This window comes from Lacerta agilis, chromosome 15 (genome assembly GCF_009819535.1).
Source record: "Lacerta agilis isolate rLacAgi1 chromosome 15, rLacAgi1.pri, whole genome shotgun sequence".
Classification (NCBI taxonomy): domain Eukaryota; kingdom Metazoa; phylum Chordata; class Lepidosauria; order Squamata; family Lacertidae; genus Lacerta; species Lacerta agilis.
Genome location: NC_046326.1, coordinates 43,342,358 through 43,358,874, shown reverse-complemented (window position 1 = coordinate 43,358,874; position 16,517 = coordinate 43,342,358). Strand labels below are relative to the sequence as shown.

Here is a 16,517-nt window from a genome sequence, read left to right as displayed (position 1 = left end):
ACCTCTTACCATTTGCTTAGCTTAAAAAAACAGACGAGCAGACACCTAAGGAAGCTTCTGGAGCCTAGAATCTGATAAATACTTTAATACAAGATAAACGCTACAAAGCCCACCTTCCCAACTACTTTCCCACAGCCAAGGAATAACCTAATTTGTTGAGAAACCAAAAATCTTACCCAGGCACACAAAGAGTTAAGAGCCTCTGGTGAAAGGCCACGAGGGATGGAGAAAGTTTGCTGCTCCGACTGGCCTCACAGGGCTGGCAGGAAGCAGCATTTTCTTCCAGAGTTTTGCATAACCTAATCAGCATATCCCAAAGGCAGCCAGCAGGGGGCACCGATGCAGCGGTGGCCGAGCCTGCAAAAGCTGGGGGCGGGGCGGGGCGGCAGTGGGGTGAGGCCCCTCTCTAGGACAGTGCAGACTTGGGGGCAGAAGCAAAGGGTCACCCTCTCCTTCCCACTCCGCCCCCCACCCTCTTCCTCTGCTCCATTGGGGGGAGCCCCTTCCAGTTCCCTAGTTTTGAGGGGCCCCACACTCCAGGCTGTTTTCCGAGCCAGCGGAGGAATCCCGGGAGGAGCGGCCCTGGAGGAAGCGGATGATCTTCTCAATGGTGGCGTCTTGGTATTCGTGGGACCATCTGCAGGGGAAGTGGAAATGAAACAGCTGAACCATGGGTCGGCAAACTAAGGCCCGTGGGCCGGATCAGGCCCAATGCCCTTCTAAATCTGGCCCGCAGACGGTCCAGGAATCGCCGCGTGAATTGCCAGCGCACGAGTTCTTTCCCTCTCCCTCACATGGCGGCAGCGGCGCCTCCTCCCTCCCTCCTGGCTTCTCCCTGCCCTGCCTAGAGGAGGAGGAAGGGGGCTGGGCTTTGTTGGTTCCAGCAGCAGCAGCAGCAGTGCTCGAGCGACCACATTTAAAACAGCCCCTAACCGGAGCCCTTTCGCGTGCCACTCATCGTCCCTTGTCCACCCCCCAAAAATATATATATAGTCTGCCCCCCCACAAGGTCTGAGGGATAGTGGACCGGCCCCCTGCTGAAAAAGTGTGAGGACCCCTGAGCTGAACCAAGCCATGGGGTGCTTGGTGTGGAAGGGGTCGTGGGAAATCTACAGCTCTTGTGTTTCCCAGGGGTCCCAATTCCCCCCCTGCATGAACTGGAGCATTGATTTGGGGTGGGGCAGGGGGAAAGGTGCAGCTTCAAGCCCTTTGCACCTGAAGCTTATTAGCATTAAATTGGTTTCAAACCCTTTCAGATTCAGCCCCGTCTCTCCGGCGTTTCCCCAGATGCACCCCCCCCTCCCACAAGCAGCTGGCGGTGTTGCCCCAGCTTCCAGAGATGCCCCCCACCCCCTGTGCCCCTCTGCCCGCCTTATCCCCAGGGACACTCCTGGGCCCGCTCACTTGATCCCGTTGAACTTCAGGATGGCTCTCATGTCCTCAGGGAGGGTCTTGGGGTCCGGCCATTCGAAGTGGTCTGTGACCGGGACAATGTTCTTCCCGCTACTCAGGGCTGTGACAATTTCCTGTGAAAGATACGCAGTTATTAAAAAAAAGAAAATCTTGCTTAGGGAGGGGTGAGTTTGTCCAATACGATTTCCCTTCCTCTTGTCCTGCTGGCTTCCATGTACATTGTATCAGGAAGATTTTGGGCATCACGTGGCAGGACAAAGTCTCCCCAAAAGATGTGCCCTCTCAAGCAAACATTCCCGGCCTGTTTGCACTCCTGTCTCGGTGGCATCTATGCTGGTTTGGTCATGTCCACAGGATGGAAGGCAGCAGGATCCCCAAGGAGATCCCTGCTCTGTGGGGATCCCTTGCAGACGACCACAGTGCCTGGAGACAGACAATCTGGCCATGCATCCACAGCAGTGACCAGAGGAGGAATGGCCGCTGAGAGGAGCACAGAGAGAAGAAACGCCGTGGTGCATCTGCAGCAGCACAACCGGATGCTTTCCTCTGCCCCAGCTGCAACAAAACCTATTTCTCCCATATCGGCCTCTGCAGCCACAGCAGGTGCTGCGACTCTCCAACGTTTTGACTTCACCTCCCCAAGGCACACTCCTCCATTGTCTCCTGAGACAGACGGATGCCAGCTCAGCTCGAGGAGAAGCCCTTTGTCCTGAAATGCACATTGAATGTAGCTGCATCTCCTGCGCTGCAGGGGGTTGGGCTAGATGTCCCTTGGGGGTCCCGTCCAACTCTTCTAGGATTCTCTGAGTTTCACCCCATCCCCCCAAACGCAGAGACTCTACGATCCCTGGCAGGGGGAAGCCCTCTCACCTTGTGCACCCAATCCTTGCATTCAGTGTCCCCCACGCACTTATCGAGGGCGTTGCACGAAAGCAGCATCACGAAGTTCCGGGCGCTCATCACGCTCTGAATGAGCTTGTCCTCAAACTTCCCGGCCTCCAGCTTCTCCACGTCGATGAAGACGCTGAATCCGTGCAGCTGCAGGTGGACCTTCAGGAGGCTGGAGAAGCGGAAACGGGGCAGGGGGGGGGGGTGCGTGAAAGGAAGGGCGGTTTGAACCCAGGCGTCCATAATTGGGTTCTTTCCGATTGCGTCTCCGGAGAGATTTAGGGCGATGGCATAAAGGGAAAGGGTAGGAGAACCCCCTTTCCCCTCCGGCTGCAACTCAGTCCAAACTGCACCCCCCCCCCCACAGCTGTGTGTGCTTGTGGTTTCTCAGCCCCCCACCCGCTCCCACTTCCCCTTCTTTAATTAACATGAGCCATTATGGGAGACTACAATTGTTCAGAAAGCAGAATAATAAATGCATAATTAATAAGAGAGCACTTTGAATGCCTCAAAAGTGTTACAATATCAATGCTAATTATATCCATTTCACAGTCTTATTTTTTAAGTCTTAATGGGTGTATTTTATTCTCATTAAGTCCCCGCTAGAGAACGCAGGTCTCCTGTAGAAATGCAACTTGTAAAAATCTACTACTGCTGCTAACAGGAGCGCAAAGTGCGGTTGCAGTGAGTTCCACAGGTTAATTCTACACTGCCCCATGGTGCCCTTACATGTTTCTGGCCAATCAAGGCTGCAAAAGCCTTGCTCTGAGCCCAGCTTGTCAGAGATCCTGCCGACCACCTTAACCACAGAGCAGCCTTCTTAGACCAACCTTTCAGAGATCACATGGACTACAACTCCCATCATCCCTGAACATCGGCCAACCTGGGCTTGCTGGGAGTTGAAGTCCAACACCCTTTGGATGACACTGGGTTGGGGACAGCCGCCGCGGGCAAATCCCTGCTTCCTTGCACAGAGAGGTTGAGAGATTAGAAGAAATTGATAGAATCATAGAGACAGAAGGAACCCCCAAGGGTCATCCAGCCCAACCCGCTTCAATGTAGGATGGCACCTGACAGATGGCCACCCAAGCTCCCTTTGAAAACCTCCAATGAAGGTCTGCCACCTTCTGGGGGTGTCTGTTCCGCTATCAAATAGCTCTTATTGCCAGAATGTTATTCCTAATAGTATTCCAGGTGTGATCTGTCCAAGCCAGGATAGAGAGGTCCTATTATTTCCTTTCATCTGGACACAGGACTTCTATTGATGCAGCCGAGAATTGCATTAACCTTTTCTGCTGCTGCATCACACAGTTGGCTCTTTACAGAAAGAGGAAGGGAGGCTTTTCTCTTTGACATGCCCACACGTGTGAATGGTCCCTGGCATTCACCTGGCCAGCTGCGCCCCAGTGGCTCTCCGGTAGCTGATGAAGACGTCCGTCCCCTCCAAGGTGGACTTCCCGCTGCTGCAGGGCAGAGGCGAATGGAGCATCTCTGGGAGGAGACAGAAATGGGCTGGGTGGCCAGGGGACCCTTCCCCAGAGTTTCAAAGCAGGCCCAGGCAACGTGGCGCTGTGGATTCTCTCCATGAGGTTTCCAAGCACTTGCACCCGGTCCTTTTCCCACTCTTTCTTCCAGAGGAGAGAGATCCCAGCAATGGGAGGGTCACTGGCACAAAGCCTCAGACATGTATGTGAGTTGCAGCCTTTGGCAGGAGAGAAGGCCTTGCTTGATCCATAGGGACCCCGAGAGTCATCTAGTCCAACCCCCTGCAATGAAGGAATCTGAGCAAAAGAATCCCCGAGGCATGGCTTCCCATGGGGGCATCTGGCTGGCCACTGTGAGAACAGGATGCTGGACTAGATGGGCCATTGGCCTGATCCAGCAACCAGAATCTTATGTCCTTATGCTAGTGGGAGTAGAAACTGGCCCTGCACACAGTGGGCATGTGGAGCCCCCCTCCCACGGAAGGGAAATGTGGCTCTCAGATTCCCCACCTTAGATCCATGGGTTCCCTCCCTTCCAACAGCAAGTTGTTTCATGGAATCATACTGTAGAGTTGGAAGGGACACCCAGGGGTCATCCAGCCCAACCCCGTTTTAAGACCTCCAGTGAAGAAGAGTCCGACACCTTGCGAGCGAGGCTGTTCCACTGCCAAACAGCTGTGACCCTCAGGGTGTCCTTCCCGGGGCTTGGGGGGTCTGCAGAGCAGGGGGAGAGGTTACCTCGGGCGGCCGAGAGGATGCGGACACGGTGGAAGCCCATGTGGACCTGGCAGTCCTCCTGTAGCTGCTGCTCCGTCACCCGGTGGAGGAAGTTGCGGTCGATGCCGCTGGTGACCAGGTTGTAGGTGTACTGGCGGAATTTGGGGTCCACGGAGCCCAGCCAGTCAGCCAGGTTGCTGCGGTCGCAGGTGGAGTAGTTGGCATAGGTCTTGAGCTCTGTCAGCTCCCGGAAAAACCTGGCGGAAGGAGAGGGGCAGCTCAGTAGGGCTGGGGGGAACACCTCCTGCCAGGTTGGAGCAGAGGCACGCTGCTTTGGGGGGGTTCAGCGTGGAGGGGGAACTGGCCGGCCCGCAAGGTGCTTGAAACCCTTTTGCATAGCTGAATTTCCTGCAAACGTGGTGTGTGCTTTTTTAAAAAAGTTGGAGTTTTATGGCAAACGCGAGCAGATTTATAGCACTGCTGTACTCAGGGAGCAATAGCACAGCTGCTGTTTTTGATCCGGAGGGTTCCCTCAGAGATCATCCAGCTCAACCCCGCTTCTCAGTGCAGGAGCTCCTCCTTCCTGGATGCTGAGAGCTCCTTACCGCTTGCGTGTGATACTGGAGGTCATTTTGAGGTCCACCAGCAAATCCTCCTCCGTCATCCTCAGCAGCAGGTCGCCATCCACCTGGTGTTCCTGGGGGGGGGAGGAAGGGTGGGGTCAGTTTCACACCCAAAGGTGTGAGCAAGGGGAGAGAAACCAGCATGATCCCGGGGGTGGAGGGACTCCGCTATGAAAAAGGGCTGTGGTGTTTGGGAGGAAAGGGGAGTAGGAGCTCTGTGTTCTTGTGAGGGGCCTGCAAGAGCCAGGGGTGGGCTAGGGAGGCAGCTTTTGGGGGAGGCCTGCGTGGGGAGTGAGCTGTGAACCCTGCAGACAGACGCATGCAGTCTCCTCCAGGACTCTCTCCTCTCTCCAGGAGCCCCGATCCCCATGCCCCGCACAACAACCGCCCCCTTGCAAACCCTACCAGGAAATTTGGGCAGTATTTGGCAAAGCCGATCTGCTGGAGCCACTTCTGCACCTCCAGGGGTTTCCAGTTGGGCACAGTGGGCAGCAGGCGCCGGGGCACCTCCTCGCCCATCATGCAGAGCGCCCTCTTGGCAAGCGAGGACGTGGTGCCGTCCGGGGAGTAGCAGACAATCCTCTTCAAGCTCTGGATGGCCCCGATCTCTGTGAAAATCTGAGCAAAGCCAAGCATTTATTCACTTTCTGCATTGGTGCTTCACCCTGTCCTCCAAGGTTCCTCTTCCTCCCCATTTGGCCCTCACAACAACCCTGCGAGGTAGGTTAGGCTGAGAGGGAGCTACCAGCTTGCCAGTGAGCTTCATGGTGGAATGGGGATTTGAACCCTGGGTCTCTCCCAGATTCTAGTCAGGGATTGGATCCGGGACCTTCTGCATGCAAAGCAGGGGCTCTGCCGCTGAACTAAGAGAGGAAGCAAGATGCTAGTCCTCATGGCTCTGCATGCAAACAAGCTACCTGCATCTTCTTCTGCTGGGCCTTAATGGTGGCCTCTGCACACAGGTAGAAGGCAGCCAGGCACTGGGCCTCCGGGCGGGAGCTGTCCAGGAGGGGCACCAGGCGCTGCAGGTCCTCGGCCGTCCTGCCCTGGCTGTTGTCGCTGCTGCCCAGCAAGGTGTGGGCAAAGTGGCCCGGGTCCAGCGTGGCCACGAAGGGCTCCACCAGCGCCAGGGTCCCCGAGTGCTCCACCTCCTTCTCCACCTCCTTGTTGGTGGCCAGGACGGCCACAGCCAGGCAGGCGTGGAACTGCACCAGGAAGCCGTCCTTGGAGAAGGCCAGCGGGAAGAGCCACTCGGCCGCCTTCTTCTCCACCATCAGCCGCTGGTTGGCCGGCCCGCCGTGCATGGCTGCGTTGGCCAGGGCGGCGGCGCAGTGGTGCAGGACCACAGGGTCGCTCCAGCGGCACCAGTAGAGGAGAGCGTCCAGGCCGCCGTCGGAGATCAGCTGAGAGCAGGTGTCCTCGGAGTGCTTGAGCATGTGCTCCAGGATCCCCGAGGTGCTGCGCGCTAGAGGGAGGCTCTCGCGGTCCTTGGATAGGTTCAGGATCACGCCCAGGCCGATGCGAGCCACGCGGTCCCTGGGGGCAGAGAGCGGGGAGGCAGAACGGGGTCAGGGAAGCGGCGGGGGGGGGGGAGGATGCCATGGAAAGAAGGCCCTTCGTCACACGGCCCAGAGTTAAACGGCGGAACTCCCTCCCACAGGAGCGCCACCAACTAAGATGGCTTTAAAGGAGAATTAGACAAATCCAGGAAGAAGGAGAGAGGTATCGATGGCTCCTAGCCATCCTCTGCCTTCTGAATACCAGTTGCCGGAAAATGCAAAAAGTACTTATGCACTCAATGCACTCAAAAAGTACTCAGAGGCACCTTCCTTGTTACACCCCATGTCGCCTGAGCGGGTGGAACAATCACAAATCAGCTGGACTGGAAGGGCATCTATTCCAACCCTCTGCAAAGCAGGAATGTTTGGACTCCAGGGCTGACACCACTGGCTCTGCTGAATATTCTATGTTAACTGTGTGTGTGTGTGTGGATGCCATGCAGGAGACGGCATCTATGGGGTGGAGGAAGGAAGGAGGAAGGAGGGACTTTGCTCCAGCCAGGGCTCGGGCCCATAGCTGGGGTGGGACGGGGAGCATCACCGCCAGCAGAGAGGGAGGGAGGGAGGGCTTTGGCACTGCAAGGCTAAACAGCGCCCCCCACTCGTCAGATAAGATTCTGCCAGGCTGGCTTGTTCCAGGAAGTGAGCGAAGCGCCCCGTTCTGGGAAAACCTGTGCTCTCTCTGTGAGCGACTGATGTCGGCCTCTGTCAAAATCTGGCAGCCGCTGCATCTGCCAGCCCTGGCAGGGTTCCCCATGCCATCTCTGCAGGAGGCTGGGTCCCGCACTCAGGACCTGCGTGGCCCAGCCAGATGGACCTGTCTCAAGGAAGTGGAGAGCATGGACCCCCGCCTGCCACCCCCAGATATATCATAAGATAACAGAACTGTCACCGTAAGAGCTAGAGAGGGACTTAGAGGTTGCGTGGTCGCCGTTCAATACAGGGAATCCAGAGAGCTACAGGATCTCTGAAAGATGGCCATTAGTCTGGGGCCTGGGGTGGCAACAGGGGGACTGTTGGGGCAGAAGGCAGGCAGTCCAACAGGAGGTGGTGCCAGATTCAAGTCATCCCAGTTTCGTCATCTTCCTTTTACCGCTTGACTCCTAAGCTCACGCAGCAGTGCTCTTGTGCTCAGCTTCCCAGAGGCTGGACTAGGTGGGCCATTGGCTTCTTCCAGCAGCCTCTTCTTCTCTTTCTTCTGTTCTTGGCCCTGACGAATTCTGCATCTTCAGGTACCTGAATCGCTGTGCCGTGGAAGATGCAGCAAACCTGTTCTGTGCTGCTCCAGAGAACCAAGGGATTCAAGTGTCAAGGAAGAAAATCCCAAATAAACCTTAGAAGGACACCTCTAAGGGCAAGAACCATTTGACCTTCCTCAGGAGGTGGGGACTGTCCCTCATTCCAGTTTTTAAAGCAGAGGATAGACGGCCATCTGTTTTAAAATCTCCAAGGAAGCAGAGCTGTCCGCCTTCCAAGGGAGTCTGTTGCACTGACCAACAGCTTTGACACTCAGAAAGTTCTTCCTAATCTTTAGCTGGAATCTCCTTTTTTTGTAACTTGAAGCCATTGGTTCAGGTCCTGGAGCAACAGAAAACAAGCTTGTTCCCTCTTCCATGAGATATCTGAAGATGGCTCTTGTATCACCTCTTCTCCAGGCTAAACACACATGAGAAGAGCCTGCAGGATCAGGCCAGCGGCCCATCTAGTCCAGCATCCTGTTCTCTCACACAGTGGCTGACCAGGTGCCTATTATGGGAAGCCTGCAAGCAGGACTTGAGCACGAGAGCCGTTCTCCCCTCCTGCGGCTTCCAGCTCCTTCCTTCTCTGCCTTGCTGCCATCGGGGGAAACACTGGCAGGGCCACTCTGCCTCTGGAGACCACCTCATCCTGGCACAGCTGCCAGCTGATTCATCCTCCAGAGTGGTGAGGAGCAATCAGCATGCTGCAGCAGCAGCACAACCTGTCCTGGCCACATGGAACAGAACAAGGCGGCTTCCGTCTACCCCCTGCCCTGCGGCTGCCTTGGATCCCCACCCTGGCGAGGCGGCAGGCTGGCGGTAGGAAGGGGAGAGGTGTGCGGTTTATCCGGAGAGATGCAAAGGCCAAGAGCCGCTCCCTCCTGCCAGGAACTCATCCAATGGATCCAAAGTCTTTCTGGGTCTCGGCTAATGCATTTTCCCAATTAGCTGCCCCGGTGGGCCTTTAAAAGCCCACCTGGCAGAGGGGAGAGGCTGCCTCAGCCCTTCCTGTGGAGCTCCAGAAAGGACATTGTGCCCCAGGGCAGGTTCCGAGGTTGTTCTGTTCTCAAGAAGATCCTGGCAAACTTTGATTTTTATTTCATCTATACTGAGCATCATAGCCAAGTGGGGATTTGAACCCAGATCTCCCAGGTCGTAGCCGTCATTTAATCCCCACAACATCCCTGTGAGGGAGCTTAGGCTGAGAGGTAGCAACTGGTTTTCAAGGTCACACCCAGTGAGCTTCATGGTGGCTGAGTAGGGATTTGAACCCTGGTCTCTCCCGGGTCCTAACCCTCATTTAATCCCCAGACTGCCCTGCAGGGTTGAAAATGGGACCTTCTGCCTGCAAAGGTCTGTTCTACCAAAGCACCTTCTCCCTAAGAATAAAGCAAGATGCTAGTCCTCATGGTTCCGAATTTAAATAAATGCTGCTTTAAATAGGAATGTACAAAAGCCTCCTTATTCGGAGCAGGCCTGTGGTCCACCTAACCCAGTATTGCCTACACAGACTGGCAGCAGCGTCTCCCCAGGAGTCCAGGCAAGGGGGTCTTATTCCCTAGCCCTACCTAGAGACACCTGCAGCTGCTCTGCCCTGGAGCTAAGATGGCTTTTTCTCCTAGCTAGTTTAATGAACATCAAGAACGAATAGTTTGTCATCCTGGTATGACACAGGGCAGGTATGGCTGCTGACATGACTCCAGAATTGGGGGGGGGGGGGCAGGAGTCAGCAGCGCGGTGAGGCCAGGACTTTGTAAGGGGGGGGTCCAAAATCTAGGGTTCCACTCAGCAACGTGAGCAGGATTTGCAACAGGCCTGGCTGGTGGCCCATTTCAAATACAGCAGAGCATTGAATGTGCCCGCGTTACATGTTGGCACCCCTGAAAGACCATTAAGGGCAGGTTCCCTAAGAACCTAAGAGAGAGCCTGCCAGTGGCCCATCTAGTCCAGCATCCTGTTCTCACTGTGGCCAAGCAGATTTCAAAAAGGGGAACCGGAAGGCAGGATCTGAGCACAAGAGCCCCTTTTCCCGTCCTGCAGTTTTCAGCAACTGGGATTCAGAAGCACTGAAAGTTAGTTTAACTATGCATTGCCTAAGTGACAGCCCTCACAGGAGGCCCCTGGGAGCTCCCAATATAAAACCACTGTTGTGTCTCTGCATGAAAACCTGCCCTGCCTCGCTTCCTTCTCAGCCTGCCTCTGCTGTACCTCTGCCCTTGAGAGGTGTGAGTGGTGGGGGGGATCTCTCTGGAGGTAGGGGCACAGCAATCGCCCACCTTCAGGCAAGGGCATGTCCAGAACAGGGACTCATGCAGAGCACCACAGGGGTGGACTCCTTTTGGGGGTCCCTGCACACTCGAAAAGCAAACCTTTTAAAAGCGGGTGGGAAAATCCCTTTGGGAAAGAAAGGCTGTCAGAAAGGGAGTATAGGAAGGAGGAATCTTGGTGAGTGTGTCACTTCTTACACAAATGTTGCCCCATTGCTAAGGACAGGGAACCGGAGGTCCAGGGGCTAAATGTGACCCCTCCCCATCCAAAACCACACACCCTCCCCCTGTCTGGCCCTTGCTTCACACCCTCGAGTTTCTTTGCTGGCAGGAAACATGCCCAAGCCCCTTTCCTGTCTCATAGAATCATAGAAAGGTAGAGCTGGGAGGGACCCCCGGGGGTCATCTAACCTCACCCATGCAGCGCAGGGATCATAGCTAAATAATCTCTTACAGGCAGCTGTCCAACTTCTGCTTACTTTGACTTCCCTCCTTCTTTTTGTGGGTTCTTATGTTAACTTTTTCTCCTGCAACTTCTCTGTTAACCCACTTCTACTAAATCTTCAATAAGAAGAAGAAGAAGAGTTTGGATTTGATATCCCGCTTTATCACTACCCGAAGGAGTCTCAAAGCGGCTCACATTCTCCTTTCCCTTCCTCCCCCACAACAAACACTCTGTGAGGTGAGTGGGGCTGAGAGACTTCAGAGAAGTGTGACTGGCCCAAGGTCACCCAGCAGCTGCATGTGGAGGAGAGGAGACGTGAACCCGGTTCACCAGATTACAAGTCTACCGCTCTTAACCACTACATCACACTGGCCATACACCACCATAGTTGAACTTTTGACTACAAGCATCATTCCAATCCTACTAATAATTTTACCAGTAATTGTTGACAATGATTTTTAAAATAAATGATGTATTTCCCCCATTCCTTATTGAAATTTTGGTCTTCCTGGTTCCTAATTCTTCTGGTCAGTTTTGCCATTTCTGCATCAGCTTAATCTGCCATTCTTCTCTGGTAGGGACTGTGCCTCCTCCCCCCTAAGCATCATCTAAGTCCATCCCTCTGCAACTAAGGAATCACTAGCTCATTGTGTCCCCCCCCCCCAAAATACACCCCTGCATTCAGTGTTTTGCCTCTGTACCCGCCCGCCTTGGCATGCAGCTCCTGGAAGCTTGCAATGAAGGGAATGTGGGCCGTGAGCTGAAGGAAAGGTTCGCCAGTGCAGACGCCTCGGCCGTTCCTCCCTCCCTCCCCGGTTCCCCTGCCTGGCTCACCTGTTCTCCGCCACCAGGATCTGCTCCAGGAGTTTGCCCGCCTGGCACTTGGTCTCGTGGTCGGCCGTCTGGAGCAAGTCCAGCAGCAAGTCCAGCCCCCCCTCCAGGCGAATGGCGTCGCACAGGCCCTTGGCGACCTCTCTGCCCACGGTGGGCATCAGCCAGGCCTCCTCCACCAGGGCCAGGGTCTCGGCCAGGCCGCTGCGGAGGTCCTCGGGGCCGGCCGCCTGCTTGGTGGCCGAGATGGCCTGGTGCAGGTCGGGCAGGATCCTGTTCAGGGCCGCTTGGATGGCCGGGCTGGCCCCCGGCGAGCTCTCCCGAGGGCTGTCTCCCCACCAGTCGGCCGCCAGCCTCTCCGAGTCAGACATGGCTAAGCGGCACAGTCTATAGGCAGAGACGAGGAGAGGGAGCACCATGGGGTGGGGTGGGGGTGGGCGCCAGGGAAGGGGGGGGAAGGCACCTTAAAGTTGCATCCCCAGATCTGGGGCTGTGTCCGGGGCGGGCTTGGGAGCCTGGGGTCCGGCTGGCAGGAGGCTGGCCCCGCGAGGCGCGGCAAAGGTGAGTCTGGGCGGGGCAGAAGAAGTGATGGAGAGAGATGGAGAGCCGAGGAGGATGCAGGGCTGGAGGAAGGAGTCGGGCGCGTTCTTGGGTACCAGCAGTAAGCTGGCAGCAGTCCACTTGCCTGCCAGCTGAGCTGTTCCTCCTCCCGATGCGGGATGCAGAGCTCTCTGCCGGCAGAGAGGCTGCCAAGCCCATCCCCTCCGAAGATGCCTCGCCTTCCCCGCGGGAATGAAGTCACCTCCCCCTAAAAGGAGGGCCTGTCGCCGTGGCAACTGCATCTTATTCCCTCCTTCCATCTTTCCTCTCCTCCTGGTGAGACAAAGAGGACGAGGCATGGTTGGTCGTGTCCTCAGCGACGCTCCGGGCTTTAGGTACGCCCCCACCTCAGTAATAATGGAGCAATTAAGAGAAATGGAGGAATTCAGGTGTGAGGTTGGGAAGTTGGTGGGGAGCGGCGATTGGAGGAGAGGTCATCAGCGTTCCTCAACTCAGTTCTACAACTCCCATCAGCCTCGGCGAGCATGCGCTCCTCAGCAGCAAGTCGTGGGTTCAGGGAGGGGTCTTTGCCAGCCCCACCAGGAGACACAGAATCATGAAATTGTAGGGTTGGAAGAAGGGACCCCCAAGGGTCATTTAGTCCGACCCCCGCAAGGCAGGAATCACGGCTAAAGGATCCCTGAGAAGTGGACACCGGGCCTCTGCTTAAAAACCTCCATTGAAGGAGAGCCCACGCCCCTTACCGCCAGGACTTTCTTCCTAAGCTTGAGTGGAAATCTCCTTTCTTGTGATTTGAAGCCCTTGGTTCAGGTCCTACTCTCCGGAGCAACAGAAAGCAAGTTTGCTCCATCCGAGCAACTCTCCAGGTCTCTGTAGTTAGATTATTATTCTGTAGCTTTTTTGGTAACCACACAAAAATGGCCTGTTGTTCTGAGGACTCTGGCTGCATACACAACATGCATCTTTTTTTAAAAATGACTTCCCACAAGAAAATCTAGGGAACTGTAGTTCACCCCTCACAGCACTGCAGTTCCCAGCAGAAACTACAGTTCCCAGTGGGAAATAATGCACTTTCAACGTATGATGAAACAATGCAGCCTGTTCTCTCTCTTTCTCTTTCAGACATGCACAACTTATTTTTATCTGGCACAAAGCTGGCAGCTCTCTGTCCATGCAAGATCTCTGCAGCTTTAGAGCCAAGTCTGTGTTTGGGGGCCGTTGCAGAGAGAGACACTAATCCTCTTGCCGTCTGCGCAGAAAGAGATCCCAGAGGTGGCAAGGAGGGAAGGTTGGAGACCTGGAAGGTGGCAGCCTGACCCCAGAGACACAGCAGGTCCCCCAAGCCACACCTGAGCAGGTAAGTTTGGCCTCTGGCCATTGGTTGTGGGTGGGGTCTGCTGCAGCCAGAGGGGGGCTTTGTAGGGAGGTCTCTGAGGGCTGCCCCTCTGGGTTTCTGAAGCAAGAAGTTCAGGGGCTTATTACGTCTGCAGGGATTCCCTCCCCTGCCCCTCCGCCTCTCTGAGCAGGAGAGACCTGTCTTGTCAAGTGGGGGGGGGGGGCTGTGTTTTGGAAAGGACTATGGCTCAGGGGCAGAAGATCCCAGGTTTGATCCCTAGCAAGAGATTCTCCGCTCGAAACCCTGGCAATCCATTGCTGCCAGTCAGTGCCAGGTGACACCGACCTGCTGAAACAATGCCACTTCCCATGTTCCAATTTCAACCCTTTATTCCAACACATGAGGACTAGAATCCTACTTTGCACCATTGTACGGCAGAGCACCTGCTCTGCATGCAGAAGGCTCAATCCCTGACATTTCCATGCAGGGCTGGGAAAGAGACTCCCTGCCTGAAGCCCTGGAGAGGCATTGCTGCCAGCCTGTGCAGACATTACTGAGCTAAATAGACCAACGGTCTGACTCAATCTTTTCCAACTCCCCTTCCCAAGTCTGAGTCTTTTTTGGGGGGGGGGGTTACTCACCAATTCTCTCTGCAGTAGCAGCAAAGTCGCCAGGTGGGAGGTATTGGGGGAGGGGCAGGGGCAGGGGCTTTCCTGGGCAGAACAGAGGATGAGTGTCAGGAGAGAGGATTTGCAGGCAGAGCCTTTAAGTGGATTCCAGGCCTGAGGAGGCAGGGAGGGCGAGGGAAGCTGGCTTTGGCACCTGCCGATTAAAGAATCAGGGTGGTGCGTAAATCCCTTCCTTCAATTCTCTCGCTGATGCCAGATGGGACCCCCACCAGGTGTGGGCAGTCCACACTGCAAGGGGGGGCAGGGCTGTTGGCTCCCTTGGGACAATGGTCAACGGAGCATAGAATGGTAGCATTGGGGGGGACCCTGAGCAGAGCACACCATCCTGGCTAGTAGCCATCAAGAACCTGCCCCTCCTCCTTGAATTTGCCCATTCCTCTTTTAAAAGCATCCAAGTTGGTGGCCATCACTGTTTCCAGTGGGAGGGAGTTCCACAGATTGCTGTGTGGACTTAGAATCATAGAATTGGAAGGATCATGTAGTAGCCCAACCCCCTGCAATGCAGGGATATGCAGCTGTCCCACATGGGGATCGAACCTGAAACCTTGGCGTTATCAGCACCGTGGTCTAAACCAATGGAGCTACATAGGGTATATGGTTTTATTGACGCATGTATGTTTATTTCCCCCATTTATTATGTTTATATCCCACCGTCTTTCTCTCCAAAGAGCTCAAGGAGTGGTTCTCCCCCACTCCTTAATCAATCCTCACAATAACCCTGAGAGGCAGGCAGTGGCTGGCCAACTGAGAGGATTCGAACCCTGGTCTCCCAAGGTCCAGCACTCTAATCCCTACACCCAACAAGCTGAGCATAGGATGGAGGCACCCATAGCATTAACGACCAAGAGATCTCCATCAGCCACGGCTTTGGATTCAGCACAGAGCAAGCAGGTCTCTTCTGTGTCTCCAGCTTCCAGCTCAGCTCACATAGAATAGAACCATAGAATCCAACCTCTGCTTTCAAACCCTCCAAGGAAGGAGAGTCCACTACCATCCGAGGGAGTCTGCTGCTCTTAGAACAGCTCTTCCTGCCCGGGATTCCGTCCAGGATTCTTTTGCTGGGATTCCTGCATGTCAGGGGGCTGGACTAGATGACTCTTAAGGTCCCCTTCAACTCTACAATTCTATGGACAGCGAGAGGGGATCCTTTGCCCAGAGTCAGCCTCTCTTGGTCCCCTTTGCCCCCTAAGTGAGTCAGAATCACATCAGGGGGTGGGGTGGGGGGTGGGAGCCTTAGGAGCCTCCCAGATGGAGTTCATATTAATTAGTAACCAGGCGGAATCAGGGAGCAAATTCCACCGGGTTTTGTTTGCAGAGTGGGAGAGAGAGAGCAGGGAGGGATGTTTTTCCATGGAAAGTGAATCCTCTGCACCCACCATTCACGGCTGGGATCAGGAAGTGGAGAAAGAACTGCAGAGAAAGAACTTCCCCGAGATCCCCCCAAATTTATCATACACACCTCAATGGGGCTCCTTGGGAGTAGCACGGAGCCATGGGCTGGATTTGAATCCAAACCTTGGTGGGACCTGGTGTCACAGTTAGGGCTCCCAGCTCATATTATCCATTTGTTGCATTTATATCCCACCGTTTTTCTCCAAGGAGGTAGGTTTCTCCTGTGAGGTAGGTTAGGCCAAGAGAGGCATTGACAAACCCCCAAGGTCACACCCAGTGAGTTTAATGACTGAGGTGGGGGGGGTGGATTTGAACCCTGGTCTCTCCCAGGTCCTAGTCCAACATTCTAATCACTATACCACACAGGCTCTCTTGACTGTGGCATGTTGAATACCGGAGGTGCCTCTGAGCATGTGCCAAGTGCCTTCCTTGTGCGTCTAATAATGGCAGCCAATCAGGCACCATTGGTCAGATATTGGGTGGGTGGCTTTCCAAAAGCTAGACATTTTGTGGGGTCGCTCTGCCCCTTGTGGGGGACGTGAGCTCCAGAGTCAGCCCCAGATTCGGAACCAGGTTGGGGGGAGTCTGGCGTGGCCCTCGTAGGGCTCTGCCCCAAGCTGCCTGCATTTTGACAGGCCCTTCCAGGGCTACTCCATCGGGGGGGGGGGAAGAGTTGCTTGTAAAACTGCGTCAGATATTTGGGGAGCTGATTCCTTTCTGGTCACATTCCTCAAAGCAAAAGAAAGTCACATCCACAACTCAACATTTAAAGCGCGATGATGCCATTTTATATCGGCATGGCTTTCCCCCAAAGAATTCTGGGAGCTGTAGTATGTTAAGGGTGCCAAGAGTGGTTGGGAGACACACACACCGTTTCCCCTCACAGAACTACGATTCCCAGACTTCCCTGTGATTGTTAAACTGCTCTGGGAATTGTAGCTCCAGGAGAAGAATAGGGTCTCCCCCATAGGAGCCAACTCCTAGGGACTGTGGGGGCTTCAGCCCCCACAATAAAATATTTGTGGGGCCCAGGGCCCCCCAAAATTAATGGGCATTCCCATTCCAATGGTGTGC

General features: G+C 55.1%; 1 protein-coding gene across 1 annotated transcript; it reads right to left on the bottom strand.

Moving 5' to 3' along the window:
* Positions 1–274: 274 nt before the first annotated feature.
* Positions 275–11,887, bottom strand: SARM1 (sterile alpha and TIR motif containing 1). Its single transcript, XM_033171594.1, has 9 exons — positions 11,469–11,887; positions 6,043–6,661; positions 5,531–5,743; positions 5,108–5,199; positions 4,524–4,759; positions 3,690–3,792; positions 2,284–2,473; positions 1,405–1,526; positions 275–637 (listed from the first exon to the last, which is right to left on the bottom strand). Exons 1-9 carry the CDS (start codon positions 11,882–11,884, stop codon positions 514–516), a joined length of 2,115 nt encoding a protein of 704 aa, XP_033027485.1. The 5' UTR covers positions 11,885–11,887; the 3' UTR covers positions 275–513.
* Between the last annotated feature and the right edge of the window lie 4,630 nt (positions 11,888–16,517).